Source organism: Bubalus bubalis, chromosome 9 (assembly GCF_019923935.1).
Source record: "Bubalus bubalis isolate 160015118507 breed Murrah chromosome 9, NDDB_SH_1, whole genome shotgun sequence".
Lineage (NCBI taxonomy): Eukaryota > Metazoa > Chordata > Mammalia > Artiodactyla > Bovidae > Bubalus > Bubalus bubalis.
This window is the reverse complement of record NC_059165.1, coordinates 69,468,738-69,495,067: the sequence shown is the minus strand read 5'-3', so window position 1 is coordinate 69,495,067 and position 26,330 is coordinate 69,468,738. Positions and strand designations below refer to the sequence as shown.

Here is a 26,330-nt window from a genome sequence, read left to right as displayed (position 1 = left end):
AGTTATGACCAACCTAGATAGCATATTGAAAAGCAAAGACTACTTTGCCAACAAAGGTCCATCTAGTCAAGGCTATGGTTTTTCCTGTGGTCATTTATGGATGTGAGAGTTGGACTGTGAAGAAAGCTGAGTGCCAAAGAATTGATGCTTTTGAACTGTGGTATTGGAGAAGACTCTTGAGAGTCACTTGGACTGCAAGGAGATCCAACCAGTCCATTCTGAAGGAGATCAGCCCTGGGATTTCTTTGGAAGGACTGATGCTAAAACTGAAACTCCAGTACTTTGGCCACCTCATGCAAAGAGTTGACTCATTGGAAAAGACTCTGATGCTGGGAGGGATTGGGGGCAGGAGGAGAAGGGGACAACAGAGGATAAGATGGCTGGATGGCATCACGGACTCGATGGACGTGAGTCTGAGTGAACTCTGGGAGTTGGTGATGGACAGGGAGACCTGATGTGCTGTGATTCATGGGGTTGCAAAGAGTAGGACATGACTAAGCGACTGAACTGAACTGAACTGAAATGTTCAAAAATGAAACATCCCAACATTGGTAAATTGGGTTTGTCAGTCCTTGATCACCAACTCCTTGAGAAAAAACAAGCAAAGAAACCAACCTGCTGTTAGAGAGGCTTAAGTGAAATTCTAATGAGGTGGATTAAACTGGAGCCTATTATACAGAGTGAAGTAAGCCAGAAAGAAAAACACCAATACAGTATACTAACGCATATATATGGAATTTAGAAAATTGGTAATGACAACTCTGTATGTGAGACAGCAAAAGAGACACAGATGTATAGAACAGTCTTTTGGACTCTGTGGGAGAGGGAGGGGGGGATGATTTGGGAGAATGGCATTAAAACATGTATAATATAAGAAATGAATCACCAGTCCAGGTTCGATGCAGGATACAGGAAGCCTGGGGCTGGTGCACTGGGGTGACCCAGAGAGATGGTATGGGAAGGGTTTTCTTAATCATACAGAATCTACAAATGAAGCAAAATCTGTCTCTGATACAGTGACTTAAATCAGCTCAAGCTCAGTGTGTATTGGCTCATTAGTCATCTTTGATTGTTTCCATTTAACCAATAAACATGTATATCTGAATAATTGGTTAGATTTGTGGATGATTCTTAGTTTCCGTGATTCCAAATTAATTCTGAGTAAGGTCCAGTCAATCCTAAAAGAAGTCAATTCTGAATATTCATTAGAATGATTGTTCCTGAAGCTGAAGATCCAATACTATAGCCACCTGATGAGAACTGATTTACTGGAACCACCTGAATGCTGAGAAACATTGAAGACAAAAGCAGTGGGAGGGTTGGGGGTGGGCAGAGGATGCATGTATGTATGCATGTGTGTGTGTATATATATATATATATATATGCTAGCCATAAAAAATAATAAAATAATGTCATTTATAACAATATAAATGGACCTAAAGATTATCCTAAAGTGAAGTAACTAAGGCAGAGAAAGACAAATATTACATACTTATATATGCTTGTATATATTTCCAAGATAACTTTTTAGAGACATTAATGATTCTCTATTCCTCTTTATTATTTTGAACTTTTTCATTAAAGCATAGAATAATACTTTTCATCACTTTGTATAATGAGGAATAGAATTATACTCAAGTCTTAGTACTCATGAAAAAGCTTTGTCTACATTTTTACAGAGCAGATTCTCTGAATTACTCTTTTCAAAGCCTCCATTAGCTCCTTGTTTCTTAGGCTATAGATAACAAAGTTGAGCTCTGGTGTTAGGATGATATAAAAGACAGCCAGAGCCTTGTCCTCTGTTGGAGGGATCATGGGTGTAGATAAGTGTAAACAAAGGGTGCATAGTAGAAAGACACCACAGTAAGATAGGTGAAGCAGGTTGAGTAGGCCTCTTTTCTCCCTTCTGCTGAGTGCATGTGATTGATAGCAAGGAGAACACGACCATAGGAACACACAATACCAATGAAAGGCAACGCAAGGAAGTGGGTGGTACTCACAAATACTGTCTACTCATAGATCCAGGTGTCCATGCAAGCCAAAGTCAACATGGCTTGAACATCACATAAATGATTGATGGTCCTGGATCTGCAATAAGGGATATGGAGGGCATATGTGGTATGGGTGTGAGAGTTGACAGAGCCCATTATCCAAGATCAACACTCACACTCTTCTCCTGATTCTTATGGGATAGTAAAGAAGAAAGCAAGTGGTCACATAATGATCATAAGCCATAGATGTCAATATCAATGCTTCTTCAACTGCTGACATCAAGAAGAAGAAACATTGAATCCAGCATCCAGTGAGCGAGATTGCTTTCTTTCCCAATAAAAAATTGGAAGCCATTTTTGGGACAGTGGTGGAGATGTAATTTAGGTCAAGGAAGGAGAGCTGACTAAGTAGGAAATACATGAGTGGTGTGTGGAGACGCATGTCTGGAAAGATGAGAAGGATCATTGACAAGTTGCCAAAAAGAGCCTTTAGGAAAATAAGAAAAATGAGAGTAAAAATAAACAGATCAATTGTTGAGGTGGGGAGCAACCCCAATTAGATGAAATCATTTGATGTTTGATTACAGTTTTCCAAATCATAATGATATGCTTTTTTTTTCCCCTAAAACCAGCAGATATAAAAGTAATTAAGTGTAAAACCATAAAATATAGTATTAAATTATTATTTTAGTCCATTATTTAATATTTACAACTCATAAAAAAAGAACTGATGCTATCTATATTGAAAAAAAACATATGTTATATTTTGAAACTGAGTTTAAAATTTGAAAACACAAATATATTTGGCCAAAGTGTTTTCCCAGGTATCTTTATTTTCTTAAATTATTATGTCATCATTAGGAAAAGTATGTGTCATTGTCTTATAAAACTCAAGCAACAAATTCAGATGCCATATTTAAAATATGTTCATAGGAAATCAATATAAATTATCTTATAGAAAAAAATTGCTATAAATTAATTTTTATTAACATTAAGAAATGATTTGTCTTACATATTCAATCCCTAAGGCTTACAGCAACCTATCAGCTCATATTGAGAAGGCATGTTTCTTTCTTCAGAATTTTTTACACAGGAATGACAAATCAAGCTTACATAAAGTCAGATAATATTTGGTTGGCTTCTTCTCCTTTTGGCTAACATCAAGTGTAGTATGGGGGCTTCCCACATAGCACAGTGGTAAAGAATGAGAGATGAAATGTTTAGATCCTTTTGAAAGAAGAATTTGGAAAGAGGAACAGTCAGTTACTTAAACAGAAAAAATAAATTGAGAGTCTTCTCATGGAGGTGGGTGGAGGAAATCTCCAGAGGCATTTTACATCAACAAAGTCTACACAGTCTCTAATACCTTAGCTATAAATATTAATCTAGAACCAAATTTTTCCAGACATTAAAGGTATGTTTCAAAATGAAAGAGGAAGCTAAACACATGGGCACACACTCTCAACACAAACACACACACACATATTCACACCCACAAACACAAATACATGCATTAAAATAATTGCAAAATGCAAAAAAACAAAACATTTTTAAAGTAAGATTTGTCTCTTAAAAGAAGTATGAGATATTATTGATTCACAATGTAAATATCATTACATATATAAAGTCATGTAACAAAGCCTTTTGCAAATTAAAAAATAATAATCAATTAAGAATTAAATTAAAGTTTCAAAGTGGAAAAAACCTACAGAAATAATTTTTAAAAACAGCAGTACCATTTTTAAATTTTTCTAGATTCCATCAGTTCAGTTCAGTTCAGTCACTCAGTCATGTCCGACTCTTTGCGACCCCATGAATTGCAGCACGCCAGGCCTCCCTGTATATCACCAACTCCCGGAGTTCACTCAGACTCATGTCCATCGAGTCCGTGATGCTATCCAGCCATCTCATCCTCTGTCGTCCCCTTCTCCTCCTGCCCCCAATCCCTCCCAGCATCAGAGTCTTTTCCAATGAGTCAACTCTTTGCATGAGGTGGCCAAAGTACTGGAGTTTCAGCTTTAGCATCATTCCTTCCAAAGAATACGCAGGACCGATTTCCTTTAAAATGGACTGGTTGGATCGCCTTGCAGTCCAAGGGACTCTCAAGAGTCTTCTCCAACACCACAGTTCAAAAGCATCAATTCTTTGGCGCTCAGCTTTCTTCACATATATATGCATTAATATACGATTTTTTTTTTCTCTTTTGTACATCACTTTGTATAATTGGCTCATAGAGAACAGACTTATGGACACAGTTAGGGAAGGATACAGTGAAATGAATTGAGAGCATAGCATTGACATATATGTATACTATATGCATGCATGCTAAATCACTTCAGTCATGTCTGACTCTGTGCGACCCTGGGGACTGTAGCATGCCAGGGTCCTCTGTCCATGGGATTCTCTGGGCAAGAATACTGAAGTGGGTTGCCATGCCCTCCTCCAGGGAATCTTCCCAACCCAGGATCAAACCTGTGTCTTTTATGTCTCTTGTGTTAGCAGGAAGATTCTTTACAACTAGCACCACCTGAGAAGCCCATATAAACACTACCTTGTAAAGTAGATAGTTAGTGGGAAGCTGCTTTATAACACAGGGAGTTCAGTTCTGTGCTCTTTGACAATCTACAGAGGTGGGATGGGGGAAGGGAGGCAGAGAGGCTCAAGATAGAGGGAATAAATAATATGCATACTTATGGCTGATTCAGATCATTGTATGGCAGAAACCAGGATATCAGAAACTAAAAAATAAAGCAATTATCCTCCAATTAAAAATACTTTTTTAAAAAAGTAAAAAACAAAAGACTTTACCAAGAGCAAAGTCTTCCTCTCTGTAGTAAGAAGCATATATCCAGCCAGGAGTCATTGAGGGGAGCTGAAGATCTAAATCAGATCAATCTTAAAAGCAATAGAGAAGCAGAGTCAATCCTGCTTACTTCTGTCAAGCAGGGCATGGAAGGCAGAGCAAATCCAAGACTCTTCACCACTGCTGTTGAAGGTAAATACATAGAGCTCATTGGCAGAAAAAAGTCAACAGGAACTGGGGTGTTTCTTGGGAAGGGAAGGGAAGTATTCAATTGAGAGAAGCTTAAGGTATAAATAAGAAGTATGTATAAGAACTGACAACCTCTCTGAGATAGCGTGTTAGTGGTAAAAAGTCTGCCTGACAATAGGAGATGCAAAAGACATGGGTTCAATCCCTGGGTTGAAAAGATCCCCTGGAGTAGGAAATTCCAGGATTCCAGAAAATTCCAGTAGGAATTTCTAGGATTCTTGCCTGGAAAATTTCATGGACAGGGGAGCCTCACAGGTTACAGTTCATGGGGTTGCAAACAGTCAGACTTGACTGAGTGACTAACACTTTTGCTTTTTCACTGTATAGCACAGGTAACTCTGCTCAATATGCCAAGCAACCTAATTGGGAAAATACTTTGACGAAGAATAGATACATGTATCAGTCCGTCAGTTCAGTCACTCAGTCATGTCTGACTCTGCGATACATGTATATGCATAACTGAATCACTTTGTACACCTGAAACTACAACATTGTTAATTAACTATATTAAAATATAAAATAAAAATTAAAAAAAAAATTGGAGGACTCACCCTCTGTGATTCAAAATTTAGTAGAAAGCTACAATATCAAAACTGTGCAGTGTTGTCATGAAGGCAAACAGAACCCAACAAAATTAGAAACTCCAAAAAAAAAAAAAAGGAAACACTTCACATATGTGATGAAATGATTTTTGACAAGAGTCTTAAGCCTTCAGTTAGGTGTCTTTTCTATAAATATCACTAAGAAAGCTTGATGTTTATATAATGAAACTACATATGCATATATATGTATATAATATATATGCATATAATATAAATTACAGTATTTTCAAAAATTAAACTAAATGGCTAGCAGATCTAAATATAGGGCTAAAACTATAAATACCTAGAAGAGAACATAAGGGAACATTTTTATGATATTGGATTTATCTGCTGTTCATTCTTGGATATAACACCAAAAGCATGTGCAACAGAAATAGAAATGTATCTTGAAATTTGTCAGAACTGAAAACTTCAGTGCATTGAAGAACTTTTATGAGTAGAATGAATAAGCAACCCACAGAATGGGAAATATTTGCAAAAATGTGTATCATGTAATAGAATGATATAAGGAATTTTTAAAGAACCACAGCTCAACAAGAGCAACAGAGAAACTAATTTTAGAATGTTGAACACATTTGAATAAATATATCTTCAAAGAAGATATAAAAATGGCCAAAAAACACAGGAAAATATTTGTTATTGTTGTTCAGTCACTCAGTCATGTCCAACTATTTGCGACCCCATGAACTGCAGCATAACAGGCTTTTCTGTCCTTCACTATCTCCCAGATCTTGTTCAAACTAATATCCATTAAGTTGGCAATATTATCCAACCATTTGCCCCCTTCTCTCTGTTGCCCCTTCTCTTCTTGCCCTCAATCTTTCCCAGCATCAGGATCTTTTCCAATGAGTCAGTTCTTTGCATCAGGTAGCCAAAGTATAGGAATTTCAGCTTCAGCACCAGTCCTTCCAATGAATATTCAGGACTGATTTCCTTTAGGATTGGCAGGTTTGATCTCCTTGCTGTAGAAGGGATTCACAAGAGTCGTCTTCAGCACCACAATTCAAAGGCATCAATTCTTCAACTCTCAGCTTTCTTTTTAGTCCAACTCTCACATCCGTAAATAACTGCTGGAAAAACCATAGCTTTGACTATATAGACCTTTGTTGGCAAAGTGATGTCTTTGCTTTTTAATACACTGTCTAGATTTGTCATAACTATTCTTCTAAGGAGCAAGTGTCTTTTGATTTTATGGCTGCAGTCACTATCCTTACTGATTTTGGAGCCCAAGAAAATGAAATCTAATACTGTTTCCATATTTTCCCCATCTATTTGCCATGAAGGGCTAAGACCGGATGCCATGATCTTTGTTTTTTGAATACTGAGTTTTAATCAGCTTTTTAAAATGTATATTTGGCAAGGCTGGATTCCCAGATCCATCTCTCTATCTATCTATCACGCAGTCATGTTTGACTCTTTGTGGCCTCATGTGCTGTAGAGTGCCAGACTTCTCAGTCCATGAAATTTTCCAGATAAGAATACTGGAGTGGGTTGACATTTTTTACTCAAATCTATCTGTCTATCTATCCATTTATCTATCTATCAAACTAAGTACATCCAGTCCATGTGGTCACAAAGAGTCAGACATGACTGAACAACTGAAGTACATCCTTATCTATTTTATCTCTCAAATTTTACATATTTTGAGATGTTATATCTGAAATAAGGATGAGTTGCTTTTTATTAACAAACACAAAAAATTAAAAGAAAGAAAAAAGAAATTGCTGTCATTGAAATAGAAATTCTATATACATGGTAGAAAGTCAAGAATATATGTGATAACTGTTTTGAAACACAAAGTCTTAGTTTACTCATGTTCATATATATTTTCTTTTCTCATACATACCAGCTTTAAGGTATTTTCACGTGATCCCACAACAACCTCACACATTAAAGCTTATAAATGAAATCCAATTCATATTTTGCTTCCCCTATAAAATATTCTTTACCTAGGAGCCTAGAGATTTCATTTGCAAATGGATATTCATATTATTTTCACTGTAATTCAGATAATAGAATACATATTCTGTGTGACAAGTAAAACCATTCAAATGATGCATAAGTTTTAAAGTGAATTAGATAGGACCATTTCTTAAAGTTCAGTCAGTTCAGTTCAGTTCAGTCATTCAGTCATGTCCGACTCTGCGACCCCATGAATTGCAGTACGCAAGGCCTCCCTGTCCATCACCAATTCCCGGAGTTCATTCAAACTCATATACATCAATTCTGTTGCAAACTATTTCCCCCCTATGTTTATATTTAGAATTGGAAATGAAATACTGAAAAAGTGTTCTTTTAGTGATTCATGCACTTTATAAAGCATAAAGCTTTTAAAACTATACTTTTATTATTAAAAAAAAATAAGTAGTCTCAATCACAAAGATATAAAGTGAGTTATCCAAGACTGTACAGTGAAATAGTGATCAAATTGGAAAACATGGAAGAGAATTCTCTAGAGTCTATATAATAGAGAATTTTCTACTGAAGCCTACACTCTTCTTGCTCTTGATCTGAACTTCTCAGTGAAATATCATTCTTGATTTCAACATAAAGCTGATGTGCTTTTTTACAGAAGTGCATCAAGAGTGTGGATTTATCTAACAAGCCTCTTTAATTATTTTTATCTGATATGTTATAAGACATTTCAGATTAGACTTTAAAAACTCTTGAAAGCTAGGGTCCCCAACCTCTGGGCTGTGGATCAGTATCTCCTGTCAGATAAACAGCAGCATTAGATTAGAAAGAGAGAGCAAAATAAATGTAATGCACTTGAATCATTCCAAAACCATCAGGCCTGGAAAAACTGTTTGTGGAAAAATGGTCTTTCTTTAAACCAGTGCCTGGTGTCAAAAATGTTGGGGACCATTGCTTTAAAACACAAAGACATTCTCTACCAGGTTTCACAGAAATTTGGATTTCTCCCTCTGTTCTCAAGATTTCTAAAATAAAGTAAGATGCTGGCCTTTCCACAAACTGACGTTCCTTACTTATCATGCTTAGAGCTGGGAAACCAGTAAACCATATTACCAGGTTGATTTTATAAGGAGGTATTTGTATGCATTAGCTTCAGGAAGACAACTGTAGTTCCTAAAAATTGATCATACATCAGTCTAAATGGTTATAATAAGAATTACTTTTATTACCATCAGTTACTGAGAAACTGTAGCATTGTAAAATGGCTTTCACAGAATCAGAAATAAATTACTGGAAAGAGCGTCCTTTGGAGTCTGGTAGTAGTAATTTAGTCACTAAGTTATGTCCGACTCTTGCTACCCTATAGACTGTAGCTTGCAAGGCTCCTCTGTCCATGGGATTCTCCAGGCAAGAATACTAGACAGGCTGTCATTCCTACTCCAGGGGATCTTCTTAACTCAGGGATTGAACCCGGTTCTCCTGCATTGCAGGCAGTACCAACTGAGCTACAAGGGAAGCATTTTGGAGTCTAGATAAGCATATTTCTATGCAGTTTTCTTACATGGAGACTTTCATGAGATTCTACATTCCTTCAAGTGTTTGTTCAGTAGGCTCTACTAAAAAGAGACAACGAGTACATTACAACTTATATTTGTTAACTGACTTAGGAATTTGAATGGTAGTATTTAATATTCAAGTAAAATGTATTTTCAATTTTTGAAACCATACAGTTTGAAAACAATATTTTTTACCATATAAAGAGATCTAGAATGCATACATAAAATTTTATCCTTTTATGTTTGTATGTTTCTACTTACTATTTAGTGAAATTTTACAATGCTGAATCAAAATTATTAGGTAAATAACTAATTAACAAATATTTTCAAAGACAGAAACTAATTATAAGAATATGTTCTTCAAATTTCGTTTTTCAGGAAGAATGTGTTCATTCTGCTTTATTGTGCAAGCACACCAGAGAGAGCTTAGGTTTACAACTAGGTAATGTTTTAGTTCATCTACTTATAAGAAATGTAACCTTAAAATATTTAACTATCTGAAACTGTATCTTTTATGTAGAACACATACAATAAAACATAGGATATTACAGGCTATATTTGAGAAAAATATAGCATCAGTTAATTAAAATACATAATATCCCTAAACTGTAGCTATACATTTTAGAATGTTTCTTAATATCTTTGCCCTGATCATTTATATTCATCTCACTTGTCATATGCTACATTGCATGATTATATAACGTTCGAGTTATTTCTGTATACTACAATGCATTTGATTCTCACAAAACCACTGTATTTGGTTATTCAGATGTTATTATTTTTTCACTAGGAATTTAATGATATGTACAAGAAATAGAAAACAAATAAAATACAAAAGTTAAAAGCATAAGACACTTAATACATAGTTTATGTCTAAAACTAAAAAATTGGATAACTATAACTAAATATAGTGTTAGTTACCTGGATTATTTCTAGGGGTTATCATTCAAATTGTATATATGTATCAGTTCAGTTCAGTTCAGTCGCTCATATATATATATATATATATATATGTAATAGAATTTGTAGATATAAATGATCCATATATGTCCATAGATGAGTAACATCAAGCATTATTTTTTAACCTTCATTATGTATTCCATTTTGTAATGAATGTCTTATAATCACTCTTCATACAGATATATATATATATATACAATTATAATAAGTAGAAATAAAAAAGATTGTCCTCCACAGTCTTTATTTAGATTTGCAGTCCTTAAGTGTTAGGTTTGTTCTTCAAGTATCAGTTGAGAACATTCAAGGCATGTTGCAATAGGATTAGGCCCTATCTCCTCCAAATCCCTCATCTCACTTCCCTTTTAGAAAGTACATTTATCATTCAAGTCCAAAACTACTTTCTGTTGTTCATTTCATGCTCTACAATATTTGCTGAACAGTAAACAGTGCAGTCACTCATTTGACCTTAAACTCCTTTTAAATTTTCTGTTTCTTTATTATTATTATTATTATTTTTTTTTTTTTTTTTTTTTTACTTTACAATATTGTATTGGTTTTGCCATACATCAATATGCATCCACTACGGGTGTACACGTGTTCCCCATTCTGAACCCCCCTCCCAACTCCCTCCCCATACCATCCCTCTGGGTCATCCCAGTGCACCAGCCCCAAGCTTCCTGTATCCTGCATCGAACCATATCACTCATTTCCTAAAATGATTACCTAAAAATCTGATTTCAATCCAAATAGCAATCAACACTGTCAAAAAGCATTAATACAATAGAATCAGTTTATATGTGATTATACAATGCGTTTGCATGAAAACATCTCTACACCTAGTGATTATATTTCATATTACTTATACTATTTTAAGGGGGTATCCTGGTGGCTCAGATGGTAGAGAAAATGCCTGCAATGCAGGAGACCTAGTCGATCCCTGGGTTGGGAAGATCCCCTGGAGGAGGGATAGGCAACCCACTCCAGTGTTCTTGCCTGGAGAATCTCCATGGACAGAAGAGTCTGGCAGGCTACAGTACATGAGGTCACAAACAGTCAGACATGACTGTACAAAACGTATACTGTTTCAAAGCATTCTCTTCTTGGCTACAATATTTCCTCTATACAGAGCAGATGCAAAGAATCTTTCTTCACTTGGTTAATGAATTTTGTTTATCATTTAACTTTCTTGCTTTTTTCTATATCTATATCTATATCTATAGATATAGATAGATAGATAGATATCTTATTTCAGTAATGGCCAAATAGACCTTCAAATATCTGAAATACAATTCTAATTAATATAAAATTCATTGTGTATTTTATTATATACAGTATCATAGTTATTTTCAACTATACTTCACAACACAGTTTAGCTGAGGGTAAGCCCATGCAATGATCTCTGATCATTTCCAAGGCAAACCATACAATATCATGGTAATCCAAGTCTATGCCCTGACCAGTAATGCTGAAGAAGCTGAAGTTGAATGGTTCTATGAAGACCTACAAGACCTTTTAGAACTAACACCTAAAAAAGATGTCCTTTTCATTATAGGGGGGACTGGAATGCAAAAGTAGGAAGTCAAGAAACATCTGGAGTAACAGGTGTTTACTGTTAACAGGTGTACTCCAAATTTGGCCTTGGAGTACAGAGTAAAGCAGGGCAAAAGCTAATAGAGTTTTGCCAAGAAAACGCACTGGTCATAGCAAACACCCTCTTTCAGCAACACAAGAGAAGACTCTACACATGGACATCACCAAATGCCCAACACCAAAATCAGATTGATTATGTTCTTTGCAGCCAAAGATGGAGAAGCTCTATACAGTCAGCAAAAACAAGACTGGGAGCTGACTGTGGCTCAAATCATGAATTTTTTATTGCCAAATTCAGACTTAAATGGAAGAAAGTAGGGAAAACCACTAGACCATTCAGGTATGACCAAAACCAAATCCCTTATGATTATACAGTGGAAGTGAGAAATAGATTTAAGGGCCTAGATCTGATAGACAGAGTGCCTGATGAACTATGGATGAAGGTTTATGACATTGTACAGGAGAGAGGGATCAAGACATCCCCAAGGAAAAGAAATGCAAAAAAGCAAAATGGCTATCTGAGGAGGCCATACAAATAGCCGTGAAAAGAAGAGAAGTGAAAAGCATATGAGAAAGGGAAGATATATCCATTTGAATGCAGAGTTCCAAAGAATAGCAAAAAGAGATAAGAAAAACTTCCTCAGTGATCAGTGCAAAGAAATAGAAGAAAACAATAGAATGGGAAAGAATAGGGATCTCTTCAAGAAAATTAGAGATACCAAGGGAACATTTCAATCAAAGATGGGCTCAGTCAAGGACAGAAATGGTATGGACCTAACAGAAGCAGAAGATACTAAGAAGAAGTGGTAAGAATACACAGAAGAATAGTACAAAAAGATCTTCATGACCCAGATAATCATGATGCTATAATCACACACCTAGAGCCAGACATCCTGGAATGTGAAGTCAAGTGGGCCTTAGCAAACATCACTACGAACAAAGCTAGTGGAGGTGATGAAATTCCAGTTGAGCTATTTCAAATCCTAAAAGATGATGTAGTGAGAGTGCTACACTCAATATGCCAGCAAATTCGGAAAACTCAGCAAATTTGGAAAATCACAGGACTGCAAAAGGTCAGTTTTCATTCCAATCCCAAAGAAAGGTAATACCAAAGAATACTCAAACTACCACACAATTGCACTCATCTCACATGCTAGTAAAGTAATGCTCAAAATACTCCAAGCCAGGCTTCAACAATATGTGAACCGTGAACTTCCAGATGTTCAAGCTGGTTTTAGAAAGGCAGAGGAACCAGAGATCAAATTGCCAACATCTTCTGGATCGTGGAAAAAGCAAGAGAGTTCCAAAAAACATCTATTTCTGCTTTATTGACTATGCCAAAGCCTTTGACTGTGTGGATCACACTAAATTGTGGAAAATTCTGAAAGAGATGGGAGTACCAGACCACCTGACCTTCCCATTGAGAAATCTGTATGCAGGTCAGGAAGCAACAGTTAGAACTGGACATGGAACAACCGACTGGTTCCAAAAAGGAAAAGGAGTATGTCAAGACTGTATACTGTTGCTCTGATTATTTAACTTATATGCAGAATACATAATGAGAAACATTGGGTTGACTGAAGCACAAGCTGGAATCAAGATTGCTGGTAGAAATATCAATAACCTCAGATTTGCAGATGACACCACCCTTATGGCAGAAATTGAAGAACTAAAGAGCCTATTGATCAAAGTGAAAGAGGAGAGTGAAAACTTTGGCTTAAAGGCCAACATTTAGAATACTAAGATCATGGCATCCAGTCCCATCATTTCATGGCAAATAGATGGGGAAACAGTGGGAACAGTGGCTGACTTTATTTTTGGGGGCTCCAAAATCACTGCAGATGGTGACTGTGGCCATGAACTTATTCCTTAGAAGGAAAGTTATGACCAACACAGACAGCATATTAAGAAACAGAGATATTACTTTGCCAACAAAGGTATATCTAGTCAAGGCTATAGATTTTCCAGTAGTCATGTATGGATGAGAAAGTTGAACTATAAAGAAAGCTGAGCATTGAAGAATTCATGCTTTTGAACTGTGGTATTTGAAAAGACTCTTGAGAGTCCCTTGGACTGCAAGGAGATCGAGTCCATCCATCCTAAAGGAGATCAGTCTTGAGTGTTCATTGGAAGGACTGATGCTGAGGCTGAAACTCCAATACTTTGGCCACCTGATGTGAGTTCTGACTCATTGGGCAATACTGGAGGAGAAGGGGATGACAGAGGATGAGATGGTTGGATGGCATTACCAACTCAATGGACATGACTTTGGGTAAACTCCGGGAGTTGGTGATGGACAGGGAGGCCCGACATGCTGAAGTCCATGGGATCGCAAAGAATCGGACATGACTGAGCACATGAACTGAACTGAAGCTCATGTAATCAGTTCAGTTCAGTTGAGTTTAGTCACTCAGTCGTGTCCAACTCTTTGCAACCCCATGAGTTGCAGCATGCCAGGCCTCCCTGTCCATCACCAACTCCCCGAGTTCACTCAGACTCACGTCCATCGAGTCAGTGATGCCATCCAGCCATCTCATCCTCTGTCGTCCCCTTCTCCTCCTGCCCCCAATCCCTCCCAGCATCAGAGTCTTTTCCAGTGAATCAACTCTTCGCATGAGGTGGCCAAAGTACTGGAGTTTCAGCTTTAGCATCAGTCCTTCCAAAGAAATTCCAGGGCTGATCTCTTTCAGAATGAACTGGTTGGATCTCCTTGCAGTCCAAGGGACTCTCAAGAGTCTTCTCCAATACCACAGTTCAAAAGCATCAATTCTTTGGCACTCAGCTTTCTTCACAGTCCAACTCTCACATCCATACATGACCACTGGAAAAACCATAGCCTTGACTAGACGAACCTTTGTTGGCAAAGTAATGTCTCTGCTTTTGAATATGCTATCTAGGTTGGTCATAACTTTCCTTCCAAGGAGTAAGCGTCTTTTAAATTCATGGCTGCAGTCACCATCTGCAGTGATTTTGGAGCCCCAAAAAATAAAGTCTGACACTGTTTCCACTGTTTCCCAATCTATTTACCATGAAGTGATGGGACTGGATGCCATGATCTTCGTTTTCTGAATGTTGAGCTTTAAGCCAATTTTTTCACTCTTCACTTTCACTTTCATCAAGAGGTTTTTGAGTTCCTCTTCACTTTCTGCCATAAGGGTGGTGTCATCTGCATATCTGAGGTGATTGATATTTCTCCTGGCAATCTTGATTCCAGCTTGTGTTTCTTCCAGTTCAGCATTTCTCATGATGTACTCTGCATATAGGTTAAGTAAACAGGGTGACAATATACAGCCTTGACGTACTCCTTTTCCTATTTGGAACCAGTCTGTTGTTCCATGTCCAGTTCTAACTGTTGCTTCCTGACCTGCATACAAATTTCTCAAGAGGCAGGTCAGGTGGTCTGATATTCCCATCTCTTTCAGAATTTTCCACAGTTTATTGTGATCCACATAGTCAAAGGTTTTGGCATAGTCAATAAAGCAGAAATAGATGTTTTTCTAGAACTCTTTCTGTTTTGATGATCCAGCGGATGTTGGCAATTTGATCTCTGGTTCCTCTGCTTTTTCTAAAACCAGCTTGAACAACTCTGCAAGTTCATGGTTCACGTATTGTTGAAGCCTGGCTTAGAGAATTTTGAGCATTACTTTACTAGCATGTGCTGCTGCTGCTGCCAAGTCGCTCCAGTCGTGTCCAACTCTGTGCGACCCTACAGACGGCAGCCCACCAGGCTACTCTGTCCCTGGGATTCTCCAGGCAAGAATACTGGAGTAGGTTGCCATTTCCTTCTCCAATGCATGAGAGTGAAAAGTGAAAGTGAAGTTGCTCAGTCATGCCCAACTCTTAGCGACCCCATGGACTGCAGCCTACCAGGCTCCTCCGTCCATGGGATTTTCCAGGCAAGAGTACTGGAGTGGGGTGCCATTGCCTTCTCTGACTAGCATGTGAGATGAGTGCAATTGTGTGGCAATTTGAGCATTCTTTAGCATTGCCTTTCTTTTGGATTGGAATGAAAACTGACCTTTTCCAGTCCTGTGGCCACTGCTGAGTTTTCCAAATTTGCTGGCATATTGAGTGCAGCACTTTCACAGCATCATCTTTCAGGATTTGAAAGAGCTCAACTGGAATTCCATCACCTCCACTAGCTTTGTTCGTCATGATGCTTTCTAAGCCCCACTTGACTTCACATTCCAGGATGTCTGGCTCTAGATGAGTGATCACACCATCATGATTACCTGGGTCGTGAAGATCTTTTTTGTACAGTTCTTCTATGTATTCTTGCCACCTTTTCTTAATATCTTCTGCTTCTGTTAGGTTCATACCATTTCTGTCCTTTATTGAGCCCATCTTTGCATGAAATTTCCCTTGGTATCTCTAATTTTCTTGAAGAGATCTCTAGTCTTTCCCATTCTGTTGTTTTCTTCTATTTCTTTGCATTGATTGCTGAGGAAGGCTTTCTTATCTCTTCTTGTTATTTTTTGGAACTCTGCGTTCAGATGCTTATATCTTTCCTTTTCTCCTTTGCTTTTCACTTCTCTTCTTTTCACTGCTATTTGTAAGGCCTCCTCAGACAGCCATTTTGCTTTTTTGCATTTCTTTTTCATAGGGACTGTCTTGATCCCTGTCTCCTGTACAATGTCACGAACCTCCATCCATAGTTCATCAGGCACTCTGTCTATCAGATCTAGGCCAGAACAGTAGTTCACAGGCAATATCAGCAGGTGTCTTTATCAATTTTACTACATTTTACTAGCATTTCACAATCTTTTAAGTGACATCAATTGCATTATAATTGTATAATAACAAGTTTTTGGTTTATAAAGTACTTCATGCCTCTAAATAAAAGTGAAGAAGCATTTGAGTAGACCGTATATTTTTTTTCTTAATTTTTACTGATACACATTTTAGTATAAATTATTTTGCCTATTAATCTAACTTCTATCAAGAAAGTTTTTTTTTTTTTTTTTTTTTTTTTAATTCCCTGGATAACAGCATACCTGAATTTTTCATTGTTTGGCATGAAGCTAAGTAGCTAAATCTGAATAAATTATCTTAAACCTCTTTTGTGGTGAATAGAAGCAAAAATAATTAAGATTAGTACATTTTATAATATCAATGCTTTCGATACTTACTGGCTTGCTTAGTTGAAAGTAGTCCAAAGTTCTTCATATAAACAAAGTCATTTTCTAATTAAGCTCCCTTGAAAAATTTCTAAACAAATATATAATTGACATTTTAAGTATCTCTGTTAAAATTCAGAAGTAACAATGATTGGATTCTGGGCCTTCTTTACCTGGAGATTCAATTTAATCTTTTTTTTTTTTTTTTTTTTTTCAGTTAGAATTTGGAATGTCCATTGAGACTTAGAAAATGTAGGTTAAGTCTCTAAGAGCCCAAGATGGCCATAAGCCAAGGTTGGTGATAGAGTTCTGATAATTTCTACAGAAGTTTTCTATGGCATATTTATGGTCAATTCAGTAGGGAAATAATAGTGTTTTTTTTTTTTTTAATTTAGATTGTTCCAATATTATTATGTCTCTAAACTTTTTGGATCGTATAGTTTTTGCATTTTTTGTCTGTAAATACACAATAATGACATGTTTGAATATGTTATTATTTCCCAGTTCTGTTTATATTGGCCAGAATTTAATAAATCAAATAAAATGAGATTAATTCAATAAAAACATATAAGAATATAATCTTAAAATATTACATTTTTGGTGGTTATCTTTATTTTAGATTACATAATTTCAATTTACAATAGCCAAGACATGGAAGCAACTTAAATATCAATTGACAGATGCATGGATAAAGAAGATGCAGTGAATATTATATGACAATAAAAAAAAAATAAAGCAATGTGATTTACAGCACCATAGATGGACGTAGAGTTTATCACCCTAAGTGATGTAAGTCATTCAGAGAAAGATATCTCTTGTATGTGGAATCTAAAAAAAAAAAAAAAATACCTATGAGCTTGTTTACAAAACAGTAATAAACTCATAGATGTAGAAAACAACTGCATTGTTAGCAAACTGTTAGGGCAGAGTGGAGGGATAAATAAGGAGTTAGGGATTAACATATACACACTACTATATATGAAATATATAGCATTTATTATACGAGCTTCCCTTATAGCTCAGCCAGTAAAGAATCTGCGTGCAACGCGGGAGACCTGGATTCAATTCCTGGGTTGGGAAGAGCTCCAGGAGATGGAAATGGCAACCCAGTCCAGTATTCTTGCCTGGAGAATCCCATGGACAGAAGAGCCAGGCAGGCTACAGTCCATGGAGTCACAAAAGTCTGGCACATCTTAGCGACTAAACCAGCACCATATATTAAATATATAGCCAATGAAAATCTACTATATAGCATAAGGAACTATACTCAGTATCTTGTAATAACCTATAGTGTCAAAGAATTTGAAAAAGAATATATACATATGTGTGTGTGTATGTGTGTGCGTGTATAGATAGATAGATAGGCCTTCCCAGGTGGCACTAGTGGTAAATTATCTGCCTGCCAATGCAGGAGATGTAAAAGATGGGTTCAATCCCTGGGATGGGAAGATCCGCTGGAGGAGGAAATGGCAAGCGACTCCAAATTCTTGGCTGGGAAATCCCATGAAGGGAGGAGCCTGGTGGGCTATAGTCCATGGGGTCACAAAGCATCCGGCATGACTGTCTGCGCACATACAGATATATGTGTAATTGAATCGTTTTTCTGTATGCTTGAAACAACATAACATTATAAACCACCTATACCTTAAAAAAAAAAAAAAAAGAAAAGAAAAGACTTATTTCCTTTCTTCTGGAAAAACACATTAAACTATAAAACAATTTTCATATATTAAAATAAATAATGAAAACTTTGTTACTTAGCTGTAATGGTATTTAAAAAATATTCAACAATGCAGTTTTATTGCAGATTAAAACATAAGAATTATTATAGTTTTCAGTAAGTAAATTAATTACACCTTTACTTGGGAAGAGGTAATATAGATTCAGTGTAAATTTTTAAAATGATTTTTAAAATATTCTATTTTTTAATTACAATGTGTCTCAGTGAAGACTTCTCTAATTCATTACGAATTCTTTGAACTTCATGAATCTGGGCATTCATTTTACTTCCTAGGTTTGGTACTTTTGTTGTCGCTATTGTCAATATTACTTTTAATAAGCATTTTGCTCCCTTTCTCTTCTCCTTCTGGGATTTCTGTAATGCATATATTGGTGGTATATGTAATCTCTTATGTGCTATAGACTTTTTTCACTACTTTTTATTCTTTGCTGTTCCTCTGACTGTGTAATCTCAAATAAATTATCTTTAATCTCACAAATTACTTCTTTTGTTTGATCAACTCAGTTGTTTAGTCTCTATTAAATTTTTTCTGTTCAGATACTGTATGGTTTTGTTCTAGAATTAGAACTTCTGTTCGCTTCTATTTATGTTTCTAGTTTGTTTAAATTTTACCTTGTTTAAATCTTCAGTTCAGTTCAGTCGCTCAGTCGTGTCCCACTCTTTGTGATCCCATAAAGAGCAGCATGCCAGGCCTCCCTGTCCTTCACCAACTCCTGGAGTCCACCCAAACCCATGTTCATTGTGTCAGTGATGCCATCTGACCATCTCATCCTCTGTTGTCCCCTTCTCCTCCTGCCCTCAATCTTTCCCAGCATCAGTGTTTTCAACTGAGTCAGCTCTCCACATCAGGTGGCCAAAGTATTGGAGTTTCAGCTTCAACATCAGTCCTTCCAATGAACACCCAGGACTGATCTCCTTTAGGATGGACTGGTTGGATCTCTTTGCAGTCCAAGGGACTCTCAAGAGTCTTCTCCAACACCACAGTTCAAAAGCATCAATTCTTTGGCTCAGCTTTCTTTATAGTGCAACTCTCACATCCATACATGACCACAGGAAAAACTATAGCCTTGACTAAACTATAGATGGACCTTTGTTGGTAAAGTAATGTCTCTGCTTTTTAATATGCTGTCTAGGTTGGTCATAACTTTCTTTCTAAGGAGCAAGCATCTTTTAATTTAATGGCTGCAATCATCATCTGCAGTGATTTTGGAGCCCAGAAAAATAAAGTCAGTCACTGTTTCCACTATTTCCCCATCTATTTTCCATGAAGTGATGGGACCGGATGCCATGATCTTTGTTTTCTGAATGTTGAGCTTTAAGCCAACTTTTTCACTCTCTTCTTTCACTTTGGTCAAGAGTCTCTTTAGTTCTTCTTCACTTTCTGCCATAAGGGTGGTGTCATCTGCATATCTGAGGTTATTGATATTTCTCCCAGCAATGGTTGATTCCAGCTTGTGCTTCATCCAGCCCAGTGTTTCTCATAATGTACTCTGTATATAAGTTCAATAAGCAGGGTGACAATATCCAGCCTTGATGCTGCTGCTGCTACTAAGTCACTTTAATCATGTCCAACTATGTGCGACCCCAGAGATGGCAGCCCACCAGGCTCCTCCATCCATAGGATTTTCTAGGCAAGAGTACTGGAGTAGGATGCCATTGCCTTCTCCAATACAGCCTTGATCTACTCCTTTTCCTATTTGGAACCAGTCTGTTGTTCCATGTCCAGTTCTAACTGTTGCTTCCTGACCTGTATACAGGTTTGAATCTTACCTTGTTGCAATAATATTTTCCTGATTTTGTTTATTTGTTTGTGTTCTTTAACTTGCTTAAAGAAAAATATTCTGAATTCTTTGTCAGGCATCCATGAGATCTCCATTTTTTATGGTCTATTGCTTGTGATTTATTTTGTCATTCGGTAGTGTCATTTTTCTCTGAACCTGGTGAAACTTGAGGTCTTGAATTGGTGCTTTTACATTTTAAGCAGTCACTGTTTCTATTCTATATAAACTGAGTTCAAAAGGGAAAACTTTTCCCCAGTAACCCCAGTCAGGGATTTGGTGTAGGCCATCAGACAGCACCATGCACAAGCTTACTTATAGGATTTAAGGGTTAGTGGGATTATTGTTTGCATCTAAATTAAAATTGGATACTCACTTGATTTTCATTTCCCCATGGATGACCTCTAAAGGAGAAAAAAGGTTGTCTCTGCCCTGTGTGTCATGGTATTCAGAAAGGAGTGACTTAGGTAGAGTACAATTGTCCTTCCTTCCCTCTTCAATGTGTCTTATCCAATTCCTGTGCTCCACCTGAGTACTATAACCTCTCATTTAGAATCCAGAGCTCTTGTAAATGTATATTTGTGCATGGATGGTTATTTATGGTCATGCTTGTATTCCACCATTTTATGACACGATAATCACATGTGAACAGGTCAAGATAGCTTTGCGTTCACTCAGAGAAGTATTGGCTGAATCTGCCACAGCCCACAAAGCACCAGGAAACCCAGGAAATATCTGTATATCCATATCTATATGTTTATGTTTATATATGATTATGTATATGTATATATATATTTTTCATCCTCTTTCTTTTTTCTTCATTATACATTTTCCCCTATTAATTTAAAAAGCTTTTAATTTTTACTGATATGCTATGAATTTAAATGATTTTTGGTTTATTGGTGGAAAATCAAATAATCAAGAAAAAAGAAAGACAATTTTGCTTAAGTCAAATTAAGGTATATTAACCTGAGGAATACATTTCGATGTTTGGCAAAACTAATACAATATTGTAAAGTTTAAAAATAAAATAAAATTAAAAAAAAAAAAGAAGAAATTGAGAACCTCTGGAAATATCCCTACTGTTCAAATGTTAGAGAGGTACTTGTGTATATTCTTGAATAAAATAATTTATGTATTATATTGAAAAAATATAAATGAAGTTACTCAGGTGTGTCTGACTCTTTGTAACCCCATGGACTGTAGTAGAAACAAAGCTTTCTAAATGATTTTCTCACCAGGTATCTGGGTATCCTGATAGCATGGATCTCTTGAATCTGTAATGGGGAGAGAAAGGAGGTCCATTTGTCTCTTTGCAAATAAACACAGGGATAACATAAAATTCCAGTAAGCATAAACCTTCCACTTGCCAGTTATTAGGACATTTATGTGCTCAACCTGGAGAGAGTGAGTCATTTCCAAAATTGCATGTGAGGACAAAAACTGGGGCTGACAGGTGATTCCTCCCAGAGTGCTTTCACTGGGAGTTTTGTTCATTGAAAGCTATGTTAATTAACATGATATTAAAACATAGGTCCCTTTTTTGCAGGCTTTCCAAAAGCTATCTGTATGAAATTCAATATGGGAGAATTGATGACACAAATTATTTATATTTTTCTCTTTAAGACATTTGATAATCAAGTAAAGGGTGAAGTGAGGGTGTTCTAGGCTAAGTCAAGCTGGTTTCTAAGAATGGAGGGTAGAGTCAGACAAGAGATATTACATTAATATGTTGGAGAATTTGAACAAAGGATATGACCCTTGTTTTCCTTGGCACATCTGAGAGGTAAAGAATATTGCTGCTCTGATAATAGACGGATAGTGATAACACTTCAACCAGGACTTTCACTTGAGCTGATTGATGTTTAATGAATGTAGTGGTGGGATCTGTTTAGGAAAATGATGAATCCATAATATGAATTGAAATTTGTTCTTACAAATTAACTTTCTCCAACCTCTTTCAGTAGAACTATGGGATACAGTGAGTAGAGAATAAAATCTCATCTGAATTTTATCACCTAGTGTGAGAGTTATACTGACTGCTTATGATGTAAATTGAGTATATGCCTAGTGAGGGGATGGTTGCAAGAAAGTCTTTGATATTTCTAATGTCTAGTAATGAGACAAAGCCTTGATTCACTTATTGTATAACTTTACAATTTCCTTGATCTCTGTTGACATCTCCAGGTCCTTATTGTTGAATCCCAAGTATACCAATATTAAATCAATTCCCTAGGTTGCACCCTAAAAAGAATATGAAATTATTTCCATTCAGCATAGTGTAAGGACTTCAGAATCCCTGGTGAAGTCAACTAAATCTCTGAAATATATTTTCCTTATATTGAAGAAAAGAATATCTGTTACTGGCAATTACAGGCCTAGTATGAAAAGAAAATGAGGTCTTCTGACTTTTAATTTGATCTTATCATTCAGGAAACATATTTTAAGCATATTGAAATATAAATGCAAAATAGTAGACCTCATGATGAATGACAACTTCAGTTAGTTTTCATTTTTATTATTGCATACCAAAAATCACTTAAATTTATAGCATATCAGTAAAAATTAAAAGCTTTTTAAATTAATAGGGGAAAATGCATAATGAAGAAAAAAGAAAGAGGCTGAAAAAACATATATATATATACATATACATAATCATATATAAACATAAACATATAGATATGGATGTACAGATATTTGCAAAAATGATTTGTCTAGACATGAGTGGTTTTCTCCTCTAGATTAATTTTAGTTCTTGCAAATTTAATGATAAAATAAGACTTTAATAATTGTATGCTGATTAATATTTAATTTAATATTTAATTTAATTAATAATTAAAATCTTATTTTATTATTAAATTTGCAAAGACTAAAATTAATCCAAAGGAGATTTTAGTTGTTGTATGCCAATTAATGGGGCTTCTCTTTGTTGGTAAAGAATCTGCCTGCAGTACAGGAGACCTGGGTTCAATTCCTGGGTTGGGAAGATCCCCCTGAAGAAGAAAATGGCAGCCCACTCCAGTATTCTTGCCTGGAGAATCCCATGGACAGAGGAGCCTGACAGGCTACTGGCCATTGGGTCACAAGAATAGGACATGACTAAACCACCATGCTGATTAATAAAGTTGTATTTAACATCGAATTCTCATGGAAAAACTGTCTTTACATTTTCACAGAACAGATTCTCTGAATTGCTCTTCTCAAGGCCCCCATCACCTCCTTGTTTCGCATGCTATAGATAACAGGGTTGAGCGTTGGGGTAAGGATGGTGTAGAAGACAGCAAGAACCTTGTTCTCTGTTGGACTACTCAGAGATTTTGGACGGAGATAAGTGTAAGCAAATGGTGCAGAGTAGAAAGTTACCACAGTGAGATGGGTGCTACCTGTTGAATAGGCCTTCTTTTTCCCTTCTGCTGAGTGCATTCGATACACAGCAAGGAGAACACGGCCATAAGAAAATACAATACAAGTGAAAGGCAACAAAAGAAAGATGGTGGTGCTCACAAATACTGTGTACTCATAGACCCAGGTGTCCATGCAGGCCAAAGTCAACATGGCTGGAACATCACAGAAGAAATGATTGATGGCCCTGGATCGGCAATAAGGGATATGGAGGGCATATATGGTGTGGACACAGGAGTTGATTGAGCCCAGGAGCCAAGATCCTATTATCATAAGCACACATACTCTTCTACTGATTTTGATGGGATAGTGGAGAGGAAAGCAAATGGCCACATAACAATCATAAGCCATAGAAGCCAAGAGCAATCCTTCTGCACCTGCTAAAGTCAAGAAAAAGAAGCTCTGTATCCCACATGCAATGAAGGAGATAGACTTCTTTCCAACTAGAAAATTGTAGGCCATTTTGGGTACAATGTTGGAAATGTAGGTCAGGTCTATGAGGGAGAGCTGACTGAGTAGAAAATACATGGGTTTCTGAAGATGGGTGTCGAGAAAGATGACAAGGATCATGGAGAGGTTACCAAATACAGCCATTAGAAAAATGAGAACAATGAGAATAAAAAGAAATAGGCCAATTCTTGAAGATGGCAATAATCCCAATAAAGTGAAATAAGTTGATGTTTGATTATAATTTTCCATGTGGCATTAATATAATTTTTCCTAAGGCAGACACAAAAGAAAGAAAGTCAAGTAAGCTATTTTGAAACTGTTGCATGATTAGACTGTGTACAAATTTACAACTCTTAAATGAATAACTGAACCTATTAATTTTGGAAAAGCAAAACTTTTTTGTTTTTTTGATCAAGAGACTAGAACTTGAAAATACAAACAGTTTGGCCAATGAGCTTTGCGGGAAATCTTTCAAGTTGTAAAAAATTTATATTTTGACATATTTGGATAAGTATGCTTTACTACTCTACAAAAGCTCGAGTCACATCAAAATTAGATGAGATACTCAAAATATATTCTTAGGAAATCATGTAAATGCATGTTATCTAATTATATTATGATAAATGTTTATCACCATTAAGAAATGATTTATTTTTCATATTCAAACCCTAAGGTTTACCTGTAAATCTGTAGTAGCCTATCACTTATGTTGAGAAGCTAATATTCTTTCTTGAATCTTCTTTGAACAGAAATATTAAATCAAGCTTCCTTGAATTCAGTAACATTATTTGAGTCATCTATTGTGAAACCAAGATGAATATCATCAAGTACCGTCTACACAAAATTATGATCTTCCTTCTGAACGAAATTCTGAATGCTGTAACAAAGAACATTTGCCTATATATCTCTACATCACACTCATTATAGTTTGATAAATCTGTATAAAATCTCAAAAATAGCATATATTTTACATCTTTCTGCTTCTCTAGCACTTACATGATAAATACATTTTGTTGTACACATTTAATTTTAACTTTTATTATTTTTTTAAAGCTCCTCCAAATTCTAAGTTAGAGTAAAAAACTTAAGCACTTATAATCTCTCCCTTTTAAAACACAGCTATAATTGGGCTTTCCTGGTGGCTCGAAGGGTAAAGCGTCTGCCTGCAATGCTTAAAAATATATATTATAAACTAAAAGAAAGTGGGTGAACATGGGGCACAAGAAGAGATGAAATAGTTTAGGATCCTTTGAAAGAATAAATTTGTAAATAAAAAGGATCAGTCTTTTAAATGAAGAAAAGAAAAATGGCATTCAAGGGTTCTTCCTCATGGTGGGAGGAGGGATTCTTAAGACATATTGTAAGGAAACAAGCCATACAGAATTTTTGTTATTTTAGTTATAATAATTGTTCTAGTGCAAAAATTGTTAGAATTTTAAGGAAGTCTGCAACAGGAAAGAATATGGACATGTGCACATACACACACAAACACCAATACTTATTCACATGCAGAAAAACTATGCAATGAAATATAATGATTTTAAAATGCAGAAAATGCATTTTTTACAAATAAGAATTATATATTCAAAGAAGTATAATATATTACTATTCTACATTATAAATATCATTAGATATATAAAATAAAGTGCAAGCTAACAAAGTCTCTTGCAAATTAAAATAGTAATATTAATTGACAAGGAAGACTAAGTGAAACGTTAAGTGACAAAATGAAAAATATCTAGCAGAATAAAAAAAAAGATAAGAAAATCAGAAAATTTGTCTTTTAAAGAGTATAAGAGTTAGAGACTATAAGGGAAGAGATACAAACTTATTATCACTCCTAGAAATTCATATAGAAAAAAATGGAAATATCAAAGAAACACATTTTTCAGAATTGTTATAAATGAACCACAATATTCAAAAAGCATGAACAGAACATATAAAAATAATTAAACAATATTCTTTGAAAGATATTTTCTTGAAAATTCTAAGTGTCTTGAAAATGTCTAAATGTCTTGAAAAGATTTTTTGAAAATTCTCAATGTTGCCTATAATTGAATGGTCCTAAAAGTGTCTTGACTGAGAAACAGCAATGATGAGAATTATTGTATAAAAATACTAACTAGGGACTTCCCTGGTGGTTCAGCAGCTGAGACTTCATGCTACCAACCTAGGGG

The 26,330-nt window shown here is 35.9% G+C and overlaps 1 protein-coding gene and 1 pseudogene across 1 annotated transcript; both read right to left on the bottom strand.

Moving 5' to 3' along the window:
* Positions 1-1,665: 1,665 nt before the first annotated feature.
* Positions 1,666-4,996, bottom strand: LOC102392386 (annotated as a pseudogene).
* An 18,467-nt stretch (positions 4,997-23,463) lies between these two features.
* On the bottom strand, positions 23,464-24,402 carry LOC102413200 (olfactory receptor 2L2-like). The gene has a single exon (XM_044948677.1). It carries the CDS (start codon positions 24,400-24,402, stop codon positions 23,464-23,466), a length of 939 nt encoding a protein of 312 aa, XP_044804612.1.
* Positions 24,403-26,330: the final 1,928 nt, after the last annotated feature.

What these genes read in the sequence shown, in the direction of transcription:
- LOC102413200 (XM_044948677.1), bottom strand. Translation starts at nt 24,402, where the DNA reads ATGGAAAATTATAATCAAACATCAACTTATTTCACTTTATTGGGATTA.